Source organism: Gracilinanus agilis, chromosome 4, assembly GCF_016433145.1.
Source record: "Gracilinanus agilis isolate LMUSP501 chromosome 4, AgileGrace, whole genome shotgun sequence".
Classification (NCBI taxonomy): Eukaryota; Metazoa; Chordata; class Mammalia; order Didelphimorphia; family Didelphidae; genus Gracilinanus; species Gracilinanus agilis.
In genome coordinates, this window is record NC_058133.1 from 77785968 (window position 1) to 77804310 (window position 18343).

General features: G+C 37.4%; 1 protein-coding gene across 1 annotated transcript; it reads left to right on the forward strand.

The window, feature by feature from the left end:
- Nucleotides 1-5005: 5005 nt before the first annotated feature.
- Nucleotides 5006-5442, forward strand: LOC123247610 (DNA-directed RNA polymerase II subunit RPB4-like). The gene has a single exon (XM_044676556.1). It carries the CDS (start codon nt 5006-5008, stop codon nt 5432-5434), a length of 429 nt encoding a protein of 142 aa, XP_044532491.1. The 3' UTR covers nt 5435-5442.
- The last annotated feature ends 12901 nt before the right edge of the window (nt 5443-18343 follow it).

Genomic DNA, 18343 nt, shown 5'->3' on the forward strand with positions numbered 1-18343 from the left:
TATCAAGGAACTTCCTCTAAGTAGGAGCAATAAGAGGGAGGCACAGAAAGGCAAATTTAGGCTGAATGGGTGCAAAACCTTAATAACAATTAGAGCTGCTCCAAAATGGAATGAGCTGCTTGGGGAAGAATGGGGACCCTGAGTCTTCAGTTGGAGTCTGACTTCCTATTCATGAATAAATGAGACCAAATGACCTCTGAGACCTCTTTCAGTTTAGAGATGCTGCTAGGCTCAAGGGAAGATAGAAAATTTTGCTAGGACAGGAACAGATGACTATAATATGGAATACCAGTCATAACCTTGCCCACAATAATGGTGAGCTTTTCCAAACTTATGGTGGCTAGCCACTGATAACAGACATAGCTCATAACTGAGCTGGCACAGTGTTCAGAGTGCTAGACCTGGAGTTGGGAAGAACTGGATTCAAATTCAGACTCAGGTAATTAATAGTTGTGTGATCCTGGACAAGTCACAACCTCCATCTGCCACAAGTTTCCTCATCTGCAAAATGGATATGATAATAGCATCTACCTCCCAGAATTGTTGTAAGGATCCAATGAGGCAATATTTGTAAAATGCTTTGCCAACATAAAGCGCGCTGCATAAATACTAGCGATTGTTGTTATCCATCTGTTCCAGGACCAAACTCAAAAGCCTTTTGGCAGTAGGAGCTGTCAGTGCTTAGTAAATTTACTTACATATTTTTCATGAACCCAGGGTCACCTTCACTCCTTGATGAGGGATTGGAGTAAGATTTATTTTAGTGTACAGATATATGTGTCTGTGTGCATAGACACACATGTACACACTGTGATATGTAGGTCTTGTATGTGTATGTATGCACATGTATGACGTGTGCACATATGAAAAGTTTGTGTCAAAAGATATAATGGAATGATAATGTGACACTTTTGTTCATATCTGTTGTTAAATTACTCATTTTACCATCATTTTATTTGTGATATTAAAAGTTTGCAATCCTATAAGGATTTTTGCCTCGTGTGTTTGAATAACTTATATTTAAATATAATTATCCATAAGTCAGAGTGATTTGTGATGAATGGCTAATAAAACTAAATAAAGACAGTGCATTCATCCCATATTAAATCATAGGATTGCAAATGACCTCAGAGGTCATCTAATTCAATCTATGATTGGCTGAGAATTCATTTTCAGTCAGTGCCATATATAAAATCCCCATTGAATGGACACTAGGCACCATTGAAACTTAGTTCATTGATGATTGCAGCACTAGTAATAATAATAATAGCCACAATAAACATTTATATCATGCCTACTTTGTGCAGACACTGTGCGATGTGCTTTATCAGTATGATCTCATTTGATCCGCACAACAACCCTGAGAAGTAGGTGCTATTATCATCCCCACTTTACAATTGAGGAAACTGAGGCACAAATAAGGTTAAGTGACTTTCCTAGAGTTACAATATGGTCAATGTTTGAGACTAGATTTGAAATCGGGACTTTTTTCCTGATTCCAGCCTGATGCTCTTCCTCCTGCACCACCTAGGCCATCTCTTATATTTGTGTTTAACATGAAGCTTGTGCTAAAAAATACATCTAGCAAATATCAATTATCCAGCTTCTAAGTGTAAATAAATAAAATAAAAATAAAAAAGATAGTAAGGGAAATTTAAAGTGGCATGGGAAACAGTCCCTGCCTCATGAGTTTTTCATCTTGAAGCTTAGCCGGTATATACTTGAATAATTATAATCCTTTGCAGTAATGCCATCATTTCCAGGAATACTTCTAAAACAGAGTCATCTTTCCCTCTCCAAATCTCATTGCTGGTTGAATGGAGGAGGGAGAGAGAGAAGGAGGTCTTTGTGGATGATCTGGAATTTTAACTGAACCTTAAATGGTACATGAACAGTTCATTCATAGAACTTCAGATTTAGAAGAGACCTCAAGGCCCTCTGGTCCAACTCAATCATAAGCAGGAATCCCTTCTTCAATATCATCCACATGTGGTCATCCAGCCTTCTGCTGAAGATCTCTAGTGAGGACAACCCACTTCTTCTCATTCTACAATTTTCATAACTGAACAGTGAGGAAAAGGCATTCTATTGACCATTGATGGCTTCACTCAGGTTATTTTCTTCCTCAGAAAACTATATTTGGTTCATTTGGATCTTTTATGGTTTTTATTTTTTCAGTGGTCTATTAGCTGCTCTTGAGACCAAAATCTTCTTTCAATACTCTCTACCTATGATCTCACACAGGCAGTGGAATATGCAAATGTCCTAATGAAGAGCTTTAGGCAGAATTTTTTCAGTTCAGTCTTGTGCAAACAAACCTCCCCTGGCTTATATTATACCATATTGGTGATCCCTGAGGCATCCTTGCTGATGAAGGGGATTTTTAAAGATTTGTTTTGTTTTTCCTGCATGTTTCTGTGACTTCAGTGAGACATCCCTACTCTTCTTTACAAGCCACTAGCCTGCCAACAAATTCTGACTTTTCAGGAACACTTTTGTTCTACAAAGCATGGTACACTCATTAAGGATGTTTTCTGCAGACTAAGGGTAGTGTCTGCTAAAACAGAAGAAAATGGGCTTCATTAGTGTTGCAGCATTTAGAACAAAAAGGGACCTTAGCAGACATTGGAACTAACCCCTCATTTTATGAGATGGGGAAATGAAAACTTGGAAGGGAAGTGAGTCACCCAAGGTCACAAGACTAGTAAATAATAGAGCCTGGATTTAAAACCAGGTCCCTGGCTCCAAGTCAAATAGCAAAGGCTGGTAAAAATGTGGATCTTTGTAAGAAGAATGAAGGAGCCCCCTTCTTTATGTAAAGAGCTAAAAATATGATTTGTAAAGCCCCAAGAGAGCATTTCATATATTTTTCATCTGTCTGGGCTAAAAATAGAAGAGATAATGAAGGTTGGAGACATGCGTAGAAGGTAAAAGACACGTGTAGAAATGTAGAACAAAGGTCTCTTCTTTTGCAGATAGGCCCCTCTCCTCTGCCTTCTGTCACTCTGAAGTTTTTATCAGGCAAATGTTTTCTTATTCTAGGAACCAGTTCCATAATCAAGCTAGTCAAGCTTCTTTCTATTGACCTAAAGTATCTAAAATATAGTTTTCCTTATTTTACTTTTTTAAGTACAGTCTTTACATGAGGAGCTGGCTTCTTCTTTGACTCATGTCTCAGAGGCAGAGCCATATTCACTGAGAGGAATTTGGACAGAGATTAGGGCATTTATGCGGTACAATATTCGCATAAAATCCAAATTTTCCCTTGAAATGTGTACAAAGAGTTCTATACCAACCACTATGTATATATACAGACTGTGCTCATTAGCCAAGGTCAATTGGTACTGGAAAAAGGCTACTTATGGTGACACCATTTAAAATAGGAATCAACATTTCATAGGCAAAAGAGTATGTGTGTTTATGTGTGAGGAGGGAGATTTCATTGGGACTTTATCTTAAAAACTGAAACAAAATTATGAAAACAAGTTCATTTTATCAATATTGATGATACATTTATAAATACACATGAATTCTTAGAATCAGGAATAAGTCACATATTGGTGGGAGGGGTATAATCTTTCTGACAAAATCATATAATGACACAATATAGCATCCTTCACCTCATATTTGGTTTTGATAGTATGTTCCTAAAGATACTCATTGTTACAAATAGATTTTGAAAACTTCATAAAATTTTCCTAAGGACCTTACCCAGTTTTTTGATGTTCAGATTATGCTATTTCAAGCACCTACAATAATCAACAAGAGACTCCCTGACATAGGTGGGATCAGGCAAGGGTAGATGCTAGTATTAAGTTGGAAGAGATGTTTGAATGAGGACCAGTTTTCTGGCCAAGCTGGGGGCAGCTTTTCCTAGGAATAAATAGCCCTGTCCTGAATATGTGGAGGGAATGTATCTCCTGATAGGCTGATAAAATGCCGAATACAAAGCTATAAATTTGTGTAAGAGACATTTTTAAATTGGTTGGAGACACCTAAACATCTAGATTGATGAGTGAAAAGAGAAACAAGAGGTAGATTTTTTATTGATAAAGAGGAGTTCCAAAGTCTAGAATGGAGTCCCAGAGCTGCAGAAGTATAGGGGCGCTAACCTCTACCATCTTCATAGACTTCTGCCATTGGTGGCTCTAGAGACATGAGAATGAATTCCCCCTCGTTGAGACTGTTTTCTATTTGACTTGAGATTTTAATTCACTTCCAGTTGAAGAGCTCGTTCACTCTTGTGTATTCTTTGGGAGTATTATAATATGTATAACTTCTCCAGTTTCTTTTTCCTTTTTTTATGAAAAAGTTGACTAGATTTTTTTCGAGCAGATATTGAGCTCCTTGAGAGGAACCAGGGAAATGTCTTTCATTCTGAACCTATATTCATACCTCTAGAGTAGAGATATTTTGAGGGGTGGCAGACAGATGAAAATCTAGATCAATATCCCTCTTTAGAGATAGTGTGCTAGCATCCAAAGTCCTGGACTGATTGGTCCCTTTGTCTAGACAAGCTTTTGATGGTTCAGACACTATTCTCCTGGGCCAGATCGCAGATATATATATATATATATAATCTGCTACACACATCTTTATTTCTTCAAACACACACACACACATACACACACACACACACACACACACACACACACACACACACGGTATCAAGACTAAAACTGCCCTAGGACTTTGGGACACCCTATGTATATATATATGAACATATATGTGTGTGTGTTTGTATACGTTATAGATGTATATTCATCTTACATAAGCAATCAGTTTATTTAGTAAAAAATTTTACATTAAAGACTTTTGCTATCCTACACAACTCAATCTCATAAGGAAGCAGTATGATATAGAATAGCATTTCTCAAATATTTTGGTTTCAGGACCCTTTTACACTTTTAAAAATTATTGCAAATCCTCCAAAGAGCTTTTGTTTATATGGGCTATTTGTTATTGTTGTTGTTGTTAAAAGTTGTTTTCAGGGAGCAAGAGGGTGATGGCGGCTGGAGGCAGCGACCCTCGTGCTGGCGACGTGGAGGAAGATGCCTCGGAGCTTGTCTTTCCCAAAGAATTCGAAACAGCAGAAACTCTTCTAAATTCAGAGGTCCACATGCTTCTAGAACATCGAAAGCAACAGAATGAAAGTGCGGAGGATGAACAAGAACTTTCAGAGGTTTTCATGAAAACTTTAAATTACACTTCACGTTTTAGTCGTTTTAAAAATAGGGAAACCATTGTTAGTGTTCGGAGTTTGTTACTCCAGAAAAAGCTCCATAAATTTGAGTTGGCTTGTTTAGCGAACCTTTGTCCTGAGACAGCAGAGGAGGCTAAGGCTCTGATTCCAAGCCTAGAGGGTCGATTTGAAGATGAAGAATTGCAACAGACCCTTGATGATATTCAGACCAAGAGGAGCTTCCAGTATTAATACCAGGAACCCAGCCTTTCAGTGAAAACAGAAGAGGAAATTTCCCAAAATTCTTCTATAACTGAGAAGAATTCGAACTCTCTCCAGAGACTATTCAGAAATTTAATCACAAAAGTTGTTCTAGCCTCCTATGGACAAGGCAATGCAGAGTAGTCTTGCATCAACAAGTAATTCAAACTTGTGACCAGTTATGATTCTTATTGACTTTTTGAATATTTGAGATGTGGCAAAGGCCAGGAATACCACTTGAATCTTAAAGGGGCTTTGGGATAATTTCCTTTAATGAAGGGTTTCCAAGGGAGGTAGTGGACCAGAGCCTAGGTGCTTGCATCAACCTCTCCATCCCTTCTCTTAAATGGAATTGATTAAGGGGAAAGATTGAGTGGGAGAATTTAACCAGTAAATACTTGTGGCATAGTATTGATTACTTTATATCACTGAATTTGGAACTTAATTTATATTCACATTTCTGGTTTGAATTTCAAGCTATTTTGAAATATTAACCCAGATTAGAATATGTAAAAATAGCATGAATAAAAAAGAAAGTTGTATCTCATAAATGATGGAAAGAAAAATCAAAGAGAACCTATTCCTAAGTGTTTGAAGTTCTTAAGGAACAGAAAAACTGAACAGCTTATAATCTTGAAGCACCATGTAGTTAATTTGACCAAGAAATTCAGAGGGAAGAAGATAGAGAAAATACCAGCACTCATAGAGTATCACTGTATAATCATAAGTTCAAAAGAGCCTTGACTTAGAAGGCTCAGTTTGGCCCCAGTATATCCTGAAGGCTGCAAGGTTTTGGAGCAGAAGGGAATTTGGGATTTATTCTGACAGCTGCCTTGGGAAAGGGTCCTTTCTGAGTTTAAACTAGTCCTGGATCCTGATTTTCAATAGAAGGTTGGTATATATCATAGGGTGGTATCTGGGAAGATCAGAGAATGAGACTTGATTCTGGTTGAGTCATCACAATGAACTAAATTTGGGGCAGTTTTCTGGCCCCAAATTTAGCATTGATTTCTGAAAGGTCATGCAAATATTTTTTGCAATTGCTTCTCCCATGCTCTAAAATCTGTTACTGTAATTTGATCTAATAATAGAAAGAAAAGGGGGATGGGTAGATTCTATATTGGATGTCTAGTTAATTGTGCAATTCCTAAGAAGTAGACTTACTCTAGGAAATAAAATTATTTTTCAATAAAATTTTTAAAAAGTTGTTTTCAGTTGTGTTTGGCTCTTCATGACCCCTTTGGGGCTTTTCTTGGCAAAGATAATGGAGTAGTTTGCATTTTCCTTTGCCAGCTCATTTTACAGATGAGGAAACTGAGGCAAATGGGTTTGTACTTTACCTAAGGTCACAGTGCTATTAAGTGTCTGAGGCCAGATTTGAACTCAGACAGAGGAATCTTCCTAACTTTAGACTTATCCATTGCACCATCTAGCTGCCCCCTTATATGGTTATACCTATGGATGTTTGCCAAATTAGAAATTAAAATAATATTATGAAAATAACTTTGACCTCATGGGTACCCTTAAAAGGATCTGAGGGAGCTCTGGATGCCTCCAAATCATTCTTTAAAACACAGTGATACCAAGGATAAAACCTAACTTTAGTCAGAAAAGTCAGAAAAATTTGATTCAAGTCTCACGTTATACACATAATAACCCTGAGCAAGTCACTTAATTTCTCAGTGCCACAGCAACTCTAAAACTTTAGGTTAAAGAATGCACTAGTTTTGTTTTGGTTTAAAAAAAGACTTTCCCCATCAGGGAATTTCTTTGAAATCACAGGTCCAGATCCAAACAAAACTTCAATGTAGGAACTCAAACTATGAATATTTGAATAATGAGGGCCTTCTCTTGTTGACAGTATAAGAATTATTTTGAGGGGATATTATTGGATTCTTTCAAAGAAAATATAGCTCCATACAATAGTATTTCTCAAAGGGTAAGATGAATTGTACAAAACAGATTTCAAATTGCGTATACATGTTGGGTCTCTTGACTAGTAAGATTACCAAGATTCTTCACATTAAAGAACAGTACTGTGTCCTAAGGGAGGATGGGGGGGGGGGGCAGTGTTTGAGAATCACTGCCTTAAAGGCTTGAGGAATTAATTCAGCCTGCAAGGGTTCAAGAGATGCAGATTTCCCTGCATATTTATATGTATTTATATTTCTCAAAAATTAGGTAGAAATTTAGGTCCATTGCCTAACTACTTCAGATGACAGTAGTCTAAGACCTAAGCAACTGAAATAAACAATAATATGGGCAAAAGATGAGTTCCAGTTAGCTAGCTAATGCTTAACCTTGTAGAGAGTAGGTTGCACAATAAATTCTTGTATGAATGAATGCTCTCTTGATGCTTTAGTTTCCTCATCTGTAAAAACAAGAGATTGGATTAGATATTGTGAAGGCAATTTAATTGGTGATTGTTGAAACAGCTGTTAGCACAATGGATAGAATATTGGGTCTGGAGTTAGGAAGACTTGAGCTTAAGCCCAACCACAGACATTTATTAGCTGTGTGCAAGTCACTTAGATGCTATCTGGCTCAGTTTCCTCAAGTGTAAAATGAAGATAATGATAGTACCTACCTTGCAGGATTGTTGTAAGAAGGGTTATTTTGAGGATCAAATGAGAAATTTATCAAATAAACTAAATGTCCACTGCCCAGAACACAGTAAGCTCTATAGACTAATAATTTACCTCCCTACCTTCTCCCATCTTGAGTAAATGCATTGCTTCCACTAGGAAGCTGGGTACTACTGTGAGTTCTGCTGAAATCTAGATGAGCTGATTTCAATATTTTCATCATAAGAGAAAATTTAAGATGAGAAACAAAACTTTGAAACCATCTAGAATTAAAGAAAGCTACATTTTAAAAAAAGTTTCTGCTGTATTTGTTTTTAACATATACAGTTTAGATGTCAGGGTATTTCCTAATTCTTTTTTTCTTTTTAATTTTTATTTAAATCCTTACCTTCTGCCTTAGAATTACTGCTAAGAATTTATTCCAAGGCAAAAGGGCCAAGGCAAAAAGAGCAATAAGGGCTAGGAAATAAGTGTTAACTAGAAAGTGTCTGAAATCAAATTTGAACCCAAGACTTCACATCTCCAGGTCTGACTCTATCCACTGAACCACTTAGCTGTCCCTTCTCCAATTCTTACTACTCAACTCCCCATTGCTACTCTTTCCCACTTTACAGGATTCTGGAATACTTTCTGATCGCTGCCATATAAGTCATTGGAGTTGAAGGAAAAGAAAAGATTATTGCCTTATTCCTATAGTATTGGTTGTTGATAATAACTTGATCATATTTATTAATATTTATGCATAACTGTTTGTTTTAGAAGAATTTAAAAGCCTCTAAATAGAAAAACAGACCATATTCAAAGGGCATCTATACATGGAATCCATTCTAGTTGAAGTTGTATTTTATTGATCAAGACCCTGGTCTACAGAAATTTTCAGCAAATTCATTATGTCTTTAGCTCATCTCAGAGGCAATAGGTATCACCATTATTATTCAATATTGTGCTAGAAATGCTAGATGTGGCAATAAGAGAAAGATAAGAAACTGAAGGAATTAAGATAGGCAATGAGGAAATAAAGCTATCATTCTTTGCAGATAATATGATGGCCTACTTAGAGAATCAACCAAAAAACTCATCCAAACAATTAACAACTATAACAAGCAATTTTTGCGGGATTTAAAATAAATCCACATAAATCATCAGCATTTCTTTATACTGCCAATAAAGCTCCAAAGCAAGAGATAGAAAGAGAAATCCCATTTGAAATAGCTATAAACTATAAAAATATCTGGAAGTTTACCTGCCAAGACAAACCTAGGAACTATATGAACGCAACCTCAAAACACTTTTCACACAAATTAAGACAGATCTGAACAATTGGGAAAAGCATTGATTGCACATGGGTAGGTCAAGCAAATGTAATAAAAGTCACAATTCTCCCTAAATTAATTTAAGTTGGATACCAGCTCCAGAAACAGCTCATGGATCACCCACACTGGGGTGAGAAAAATGGTTTCTGGGATTACAGGAGGGTAGATACCGACAAAGAACCATGCAGACACTTCTCTTTGAGCAGTGACAAAGTTTAATGATTTGGGGTACACACTTTATAGGGTAAATGACATAGGTAAAGGGATTAGGTAAGCTTCATGCGGAGACAATGATAATGATTGATAAGGATAATGGATATAAATTACTTCAGTGATTCTCAACAGGAGTTTTCTATAAGTAATAGATCAATATGTCAATGGGTGACTCCTTAGCAGGGTTTCTCATGGAATTCTTGCACCAGTAATTTTCTGGCAGAACACCTGAGATCTTGGGGAGGAGATTGGATTAGGCTCTCATGCTTGGGAAAGGGGCAGGGGGTTGGGAGCGGAGCTATGTATCTTATTGCTTCTAAGTTAATGGCTACCCAGAGGCCTTGCATTCTGGAGTACACTGGGCATATTTCCACAGCCTTGCTGAATGGAAAGCCCTGACTTCCTTACTCTCTAGAAGTTTTACATTCCAAGGAGCATTGGGCATGGAAGCCCCTGATCTTCTTGTGCTGTTCTCTGCTCCTTTTAATTTAAATCAGACAAATGCTGCTGAAGTAAGTATATGCTTGAAATCAGTTTTTGCCTTCTGAGGTAGATGCACTTGATGCCAACTAAAAATGAAAGAGAGAGAATAAGAATGAATACTCCAATTCCTATTAGGAAAAAAATAATTTTGGGGTGTGGGTATAATTCTTTTAAAACATTTGTGAACTGTGTTGCAGCATCCTGTGATTAAGATTAATACACAATAGCTAAGTATTATATTTTATAAAGTTTATTAGTAATAACTAAAGTTAAAAAAAAAAACTAGCTAACAACCCAGTCATGAAAGGAGAGAGAGGGAGGAGTTTCAGAACTTATAAATAATAATGTGACCAATGCAACATGGTGGAGAGATTAAAAGGAATTCTGGAAAATACTTAAGGACTTCTGGGGGATGAAGTCCAGGGTACAAGAATTTCTGATTATATAATCCTCTGGTGAGGTGAGTGTGAGTTGTGTTTGGGCCATGGTCAATACCTCTTTGTGAAAGGTATGTGGGTCTAAGCTAATGTTTTTGTGGTGCCAGACTCCTACCAAATGTTGTACAATGCTAGTCCACTTGTACTGGGAGGAATTATAAGGGAATGGGGGGACACAAATCGATTTGTATCCTCCACGGCATTGGAGGTGATTTTTCACTTTTATACCTGCTATCTGTTCTCCTAAATTTAAAAAAAAAACTATCTTCTAAGGCATCAAGTTGGGCTTGTAATCTTGAGTCTACAATTTCTTATGTTCCTAAAGCATGAGAAACATTTTCTGACATTTTATTAACATAAGTGGCAGTGTGTACAGTGTTGGTGAGTGCTACTGTGGATGTGACTGAAGTTACAATAAGGGTTACTAGGGTGATAGCTTCTGCAGTGAACCATCCTATAAATCTTTTGACTCTTTTGAGATTATCCATAATCAATTGGAGAGTATAAACATTTGGATCTGAGTACCAAGGACCAGAAGTTTGAACAGGGGGCATAACAAATGGGAGTTGCTTCAGGAGAACAATCTGATCATCTACAGACATAATGAATGGAAAGATAAAATTGGTAACTTTATACTTAGTACATGAGTAGTTATACATTTTAACCTTGTTTTCAGAATAATAAGTTGTAATGGTTAGGAGTACAATAAGAAGTAGGTACGGATTGGGAACATATGAGAGGAGTGTCCAAGTAATAAGGTCAGTTTCCTTTATCCCATCTATGTATTCTAATGTAATATTAACCCATGAATATGGACTATGTGCTGCCAAATTGGTGATGGAGAATCTGTTGGAAAAACACAAACAGAACCTCTTCCCCAGAAAAATACTGGGTGAGGACCTACCTGTTTACTATTGAGTACATCTTTCCACATTACTAGTGAGTGACTGGGATGTTGTGCAGAAGAGTATTTTTCTGCAGGGGATTCACCCTTTTTGTCTGTATTCAGGAAGTTTAGGATATAAGTTGCATGTTTCAGAATGTGATTTGGAGATTTGTTAAATAAATGGCAAGTCTGAGAGGCATTGTATATGCCTCTTTAAATTTAAATGAGCTCTTTCCACAATTCCTTGCCCTTGTGGGTAGTAAGGTATTCCAGTTGTCAGTTCAATAGAAAACTTGGCAGAAAATTCTTTAAAAGTCCAAGAGGTATAAACTGAACCAATATCTGTTTTGATTTGTTTGGGCACACCCATGACAGCAAAAGCATTAAGGCAGCAAAAACATGCTTTACTGCTTCCTCTGACAAGCAGGCAATTTCTTCTTATCTATATACAGAGTCAACTTAGGGTCTTTCCTTCCTAATCTGTTCTGTCCAGTATAAGTCGGAAGAGCCAAAACTTTGATCTCCCCTGGGAGTGTCTTTAGAGACTTAGCCTAAGCTGTTAAAGGAATGAGTAATATCTGAACAAAGTGGCTATCTGGCAGCAAAGTGATTGCATTCTTTTGTGCATGAAGCATAACAAAAATTTGTCCTGTATAGTCAGTCTATTAACTCCTGGAATTACAGTTGAACCTTTTAATGAATAATTACTCCTTCCTAAAAATAAGCTCCACAGTAGAAGGAGGTAGTGAACCATAAACTCCTATGGGAATTTTTGGGGGTGGCAAATCAGGTGTAATGACAAAAAAGAGAAGTCGAGGCCAAATCAAGACCAGCACTACTTGGGGTAGCTTGGGCTAAATCACTTGCAGTTGTTAACTTGGAAAAAACACAGAACTACCAAAGTAGTCAGAAAAACCCAAGTCTCTAATCAGAAATAGAGGTAGGTCCAATATTTGGCTGCCACACAGAGCCCAGCTTCAAAATCTACACAGGGCCTGCACCCTGGGGATGCTGGAGGACATATCCCTGGGAGAAGATACCATGATAGAAGCCAGCTCTGGAAAGGGACAGAGCCCAGGGGATCTCTTATACCCTCTGGAGAACTAGGTATGGCAAGCCTACATAGACTAACTACAGGCAGCCTCCAAAAAGGTTTGCAGCCAGCCTCAGGGGTATCAGGGAGCAGTACATAACAATTATTATAACAATTTACAAAGGAAAGGGTCAAACCAAGAGCTGAGAGAACTTTAACATGATAAGAGAGGCCTCTAAAACAAATAAAGGCACTCAACATTTTTACTATGTCCACAGATCCCACCCACACTAGGATTCCCAGTTATAAAGTCTATAGTTCAAACTAAAACAAGTGTGCCTATTACTGGGGTTTCTTAAAAGGGCAGGGGTAAAATTGAGGTATCCAAATTTCCTGTCAACACACCCTTCTTTGGGCAAGGCTTAACACTGCTGTTCAATCAAACGGACAAACAGTAATGTTATAGAGTTTTCGACCCTGCTACTAATGGTGGAAAACTTTGGACATAAGTATGGACAATTGGCATTTGGGGGTATACCCCAAATACCTGACAAATTGACAGTAGGCCAGAAAGACAGGCAGTCTGTCTTTGGCAAAAATTTTAACAGCACAAACATTACCCCAATCCCCCCAAAGTCTTTCAGTCTTTCAAATTTCGGTATTTCCTGATGGGGGGGGGGGGGGAATCCTGATGCAATGGCTTTGGCATCCTCTCTTATCAATTTCTCCTTTGTACAGATTGCTTCATTTGCTGCAAGGAAAAACAAGAGAAATCCATAAACATATTCTCCATTAGGACTTGCTTGACTCCCATCATACTTACTCATCTATAGGATTAATATATGTTGCTAATTTTGGCTTGCATTAAAATTCTATCAGTCCTTAAACATTACTTGATATTGGAGCTTAAGACAATTTAAAAAGTAACCTCATTAACTAGTTGTAACCCCTTATTATTTCTATTTATCTATTTTATACCAACTATATAAAAAAATATGTAAGCTACATACTTAATCAGAAAAAAATTGCTTTACTCTACCAAAGTAATCATATAGAAAAAGCAACACTAAAAATTGACACAAACTAAACTATAGAAATATAAAAGCAAAAATAAAATCCATATCACAAGTTAATCAGGGCTTGTAAATCTGAAAATGGCCCTCTTCACTGTTTGTGGAAAAAATGAAAAAATCAGCTAATACTGAGTAATTTTTCTAATTAAGTATATTAAAACTCCAAAACCATACTAAGAATACTTGCATAACAATTTCAGTTTAAAACAATTTTAAAAGTCAAATTTTAAAAGTCTCAAAATTAAAATTAACTCCAAAAATTCTCAAAATTAAAATACTTCTAACATCTCAAAAATTCAACATCCTCACCCCACCCCCCTTGGTGGAGGTTTGAGATGTTGGAGATTTAAAAAACTTGCTTTCATTCACTTCTAAGTACATATTCAACACTTATAATCATGCTCAAATGGCTTAGACATTTTACTCCTATTAATATTATTTGGATTTCTTTAACTCTTGTATACTTCAGGAAACATTAGGAATGAAATATTATGAATGAAATAATGCTGCAACTGAATCACAAACAAAACAAAAAGTCTGTAGATAAAAATTATTGTAGAAATAATTCTCTTGTGGTAGTAACATGGGTTATCCTAAGTTAAACAAGTCCCCCCATCTTTAGACACCATTATCTGTTATGCTTTTCTTATGACCTGAATTGTTTCCTAATAATACCTCTATCTAGAACCTCAGGAAAAGGAACTTCTCTATCTGCTAAATAATTTAAACTGGCTAAAAAATTTCTACCTATTTGCTTCTTTAATTAATTTATTTCAGGCCTTGCCTCTCTAAGGTTTCCTACATTATATGATTACAGAAAACTTGCCATAACGGGAGAAGAGAGGGAAGGGATTAAAATGAGGGAGAAATGCTCCCCTAATTTGGAATATTAATGCCATGTGTAAGTTGGCAATGATGCTTAGCCATGTATATAACCTGCCAGGTATAACACAGAAGTTTCTTCCTAGAGAATCCAGTCAAGCAGCCTCTTAGGTCTTTCTCCAGTCCAGAACTATATCTGAGTTGCTTCATTAACCAATTCTCTCCATAGCAAATTATCAGGTTCCTAAATTCTTCTGATATCATCTTGGAACCATTACATTCTGTAATCATATATATATATATATAATGGATCTATGTTATGCTAATTTAGAAACATACTCTGGAAACTTGCTGCAAATTTTCAAATTAAAAGATATTAAATTAAACCTCCTAACAAAATAAAATGCCACTACTTGAACCTTTCCTACTCTAACTAGATATGAAAACTAGCTCTTTTCTTTCTTCTACTTCTCTACTTAAAAAAAGACCTTGCTCAGGGTTAAATATTATTAGAATTCCCAGGGGAAACAAAACAGTAAATTTATATCTGCTACAGTAACAATTCTGTAAGTCAATGAAAATGAAAAGAAACAAAATACTTATCTGGTTCCATGAGCCCTTGGATGTTTGGTGAAGTCTTTCTTCTGCAGCTATGAGGTTCCTTGAAGAGATGTTTTCGGTAACTTCTTTTCTTCCAGGTCCAGGCTATAAAAATCTAGCCCAGGATCTAACTCCCTAAGAAGTGCCTTGGGGTCAGATTCAGTAAATTTCTGTTGCTTATTTAAAAGCACCAAGTGTGTACTTTGAAAACATATATTTCTGCAGCAGTCCCACTAGAGGGACCCTGGGTTGGTACTGTAGCATTATGTCTGCCCTGACTTTCCGTTAGCAGCCTCCCTAAGGAGACTCTTGGTCAGCACCGCAGACTCTCAATTGCCCATTTCACCTCCTGATTAAAGAGTAGTGTAAGATTTAAATTAAAATCCAATACCTCAAGTATTATTTTTATAAAGTTTATTATCTGACAAAACAGAACCACGTGAATAAGTTTTCTACCTGCTCAAAAATCCCCACTCCAACAAAACCACAACAGGAAAGAGAGTGAGAGATGGAGCTCCAAACAATTTATATCCTGTCTATGTCCGCACATAATGACAGGAAGTGAGTGGAGTGCTGGGTATTGTAGTTTTTCTGGGGATGGTAATTTTTAGGGAAACAGATTCAAATTGCACAGTCCCCCCTGGGATCCTTTGGGAGACTAGTCTCTCCAGTGGATCATATAAACAACCAACTTACAAATTACAATAATTTGGGGATAAAAGGGAAAGAGAACAAAACAAATGATTGCTAGGTGCATTGACAAAAAAAAAAACAATTAGGGGGCAGTCCCCTTTGGCATAAGAGAATACATACAAAATAAATGTGTTATGACCCCCTAAAGTTCAATCAATTATACTCCATGATGCTGTGGAGATTTCTTCAGGCATCTTCATGGTGCTTTCTTCAAATAATTCATCTTCTAGATTCAAAGAGTTATCAAGTTCCTTTTCCTGAAATGTTTCTTTCTTAAAAGGTTTTTAGTTTTATGAGAATTATACAATCCCTATGACAATTACACAATCCCCCACTAAGGAAGGTGTTGACTAGCACTCAGATCCACTCAGGTAACCACTGAAGCTAATGGAATTCAGTCTTGGCTGAAATGCTCCCTCTTGGGGACAATTTAGGGGTACCATGCTCCTTAGGAAAATTTTATAAGACTACAACTCATCATGGAGTAATCAACTCCTTAGGTTTGTTCTCTTCTTTGGCATGGGACTGTAACAGCTCTAAAGGCAAGTCTATTATATGCTCCATACATTGTACTGTGTAGGTGAGGACTACAATATTATTCCCTTCTTTGGCATGAGACTGTAATAGCTCTAAAAGGCATATCTTTCATATGTCTCATCCATTTTAATGTGGAGCCCAGGAATAGTGCTATAGCACTTCACTTCAGCTACTAAATGGACCCTTACCTTTTGTTACAAACAACTCAAAGGTACTTTTACAATGGTATCTTCTCCAGTCCAATAATAGGGGAAAGATACAAATAAAGACAGTGCAACAGAATATATAGCTAATAGCCAAAACACAATAGCTTAAAATGATTCAGTGTAACAGAACTTAACAAACAAAATAAAATCTTGAAACAAGCAATCAGAAAATACAATATATGTGACAGGATACAGGCACTGAATTCAAGAGTTCTTTTTTTTCAATTCTGATACAGAGATTTCCATAAAGCAATGGAGTCTGAAAAGGTTTCAAATCTACCTCCAGACTCTTTATGGTTCCTTCCCCTCCCCAGTATCATCATCCATCTAGGTTCCTTTTGGTCACACCTCTGAGATCTCCCATAGTGAGGGAGAATTCTGTGCTGAACATAGTGTGGAGGAATCCCATATTGCATGTATTGAAGAGACTGGGAAGGCCAAAATGACAAGGGGGTGTAAGGAGATGAATTTCTCCTCAAAATCACAAGGACCAGTGCACCCAGGAGCAGTAGGAAGAAAAGACATCTTAAAACCAGGAGCTGTTTGAGATAGGTAATATACTGCTCTTTCATAGAGTGAGCCATACTTGCAATTCTACTTCCTGTTTGGAAGAGTAACCTTCCTTTCCCTTCCCCTTCCCTATAGCGGTAAAATGCCAGGTAGCAGCTTGCTTCCCCTGCCACATGGACAGAGTTAATAGGGTAGAAGCTCTCCTCAGGTAAAAACCCTTTGGGAGGCTAATTATTGCCTAAAAGAAACATATCTGGGCTTCCAAGGCAAGCAGCAAGCAAACACTCAGCTGCTGGCTATGTAAGGGAAAGAGAGATTTATATTTTCCAAGCCTCCAGAGAGCAGCTCCAATCAGCAGTAGCAACAGCAGCAGCAGGAGGAGGAGCAGGAGCAGCAGCAGCAGCAGTAGAAGCAATGGCTCCACACACCCAGGCAGGGAGGCAGGGAGGCAGGAGCAGGTGGCAGGACCACCCAGGGAGTTAGCAGCAGAAGGCAGGATCTACAGCAACAGGTAGCAGCTCCAAAGAGAATTTCCAGGGTGGGGAGGGGGGCAAAAATCTGTGGTAGGAGAAACATGGTTTCTTTTCAAACTAATCTCAGAGAATTAAGGGTTCTGAACCCCACTTCTGGTCACCATAAATTTAAGATTTAAATTAAAATCTAGTACTTCAAGTATTATTTTTATAAAGTTTATTATCTGACAAAACAGAATCACATGAATAAGTTTTCTATCTGCTCAAAAATCCCTGCTCCACCAAAGCCTCAACAGACAGGAAAGAGAACAAGAGGAATTCCACACAATTTATATCCTGTCTACATCAGCACATAATGACAGGAAGTGAATAGAGTGCTAAGAATTGTAGTTTTGCTGGGGATGGTAGTTTTTAGGGTAACAGATTCAAATTACATAGTAGGTTATATTTCCAAATATGCAAGATTGGGTTCTTTATTTTTTTTTTGAGAGTGGGAACTTACCCCAGCCAACCTGATAACAGAATTCCTGACTTGGAACTCCAAATAAGTTCCGAGGGTACCACAGATCCAGATTCCTTTATTAGGTGGCTTTAGGCAGCTTTCCACTTTGAATCCCACCACTGCCACCATATGTTAACTTGTTAAAAACCACAGAAACTATTAGTCAGAAAAACTCAAGTCTTTAATCAGGAAAAGGAAATTGGTCCAATATTCTACCACCACATAGAGCTAATCTATACAGGGCCTGTGCCCTGGGGACTCTGGAGGACATATCCCTGGGAGAAGACACCACAATAGATGCCAGCTCTGAAAAGGGACAAAGCCCAATTGGGGGGAGGGGGAGTCTATACCCTCTGGAGAACTAGGTATGGCAAGCCTGCATAGACAAACTACATGCAGTCTGCAAAAAGGTTTGCAGCCAGCCTCAGGGGTATTAGGGAGTAATCCACTATAACAATTTACAAAGGAAAGGTTCAAAGTAAGAGCTGGGCTTCTTTAACATAATAAGAACTTTAACATAATAAGAAAAGCCTT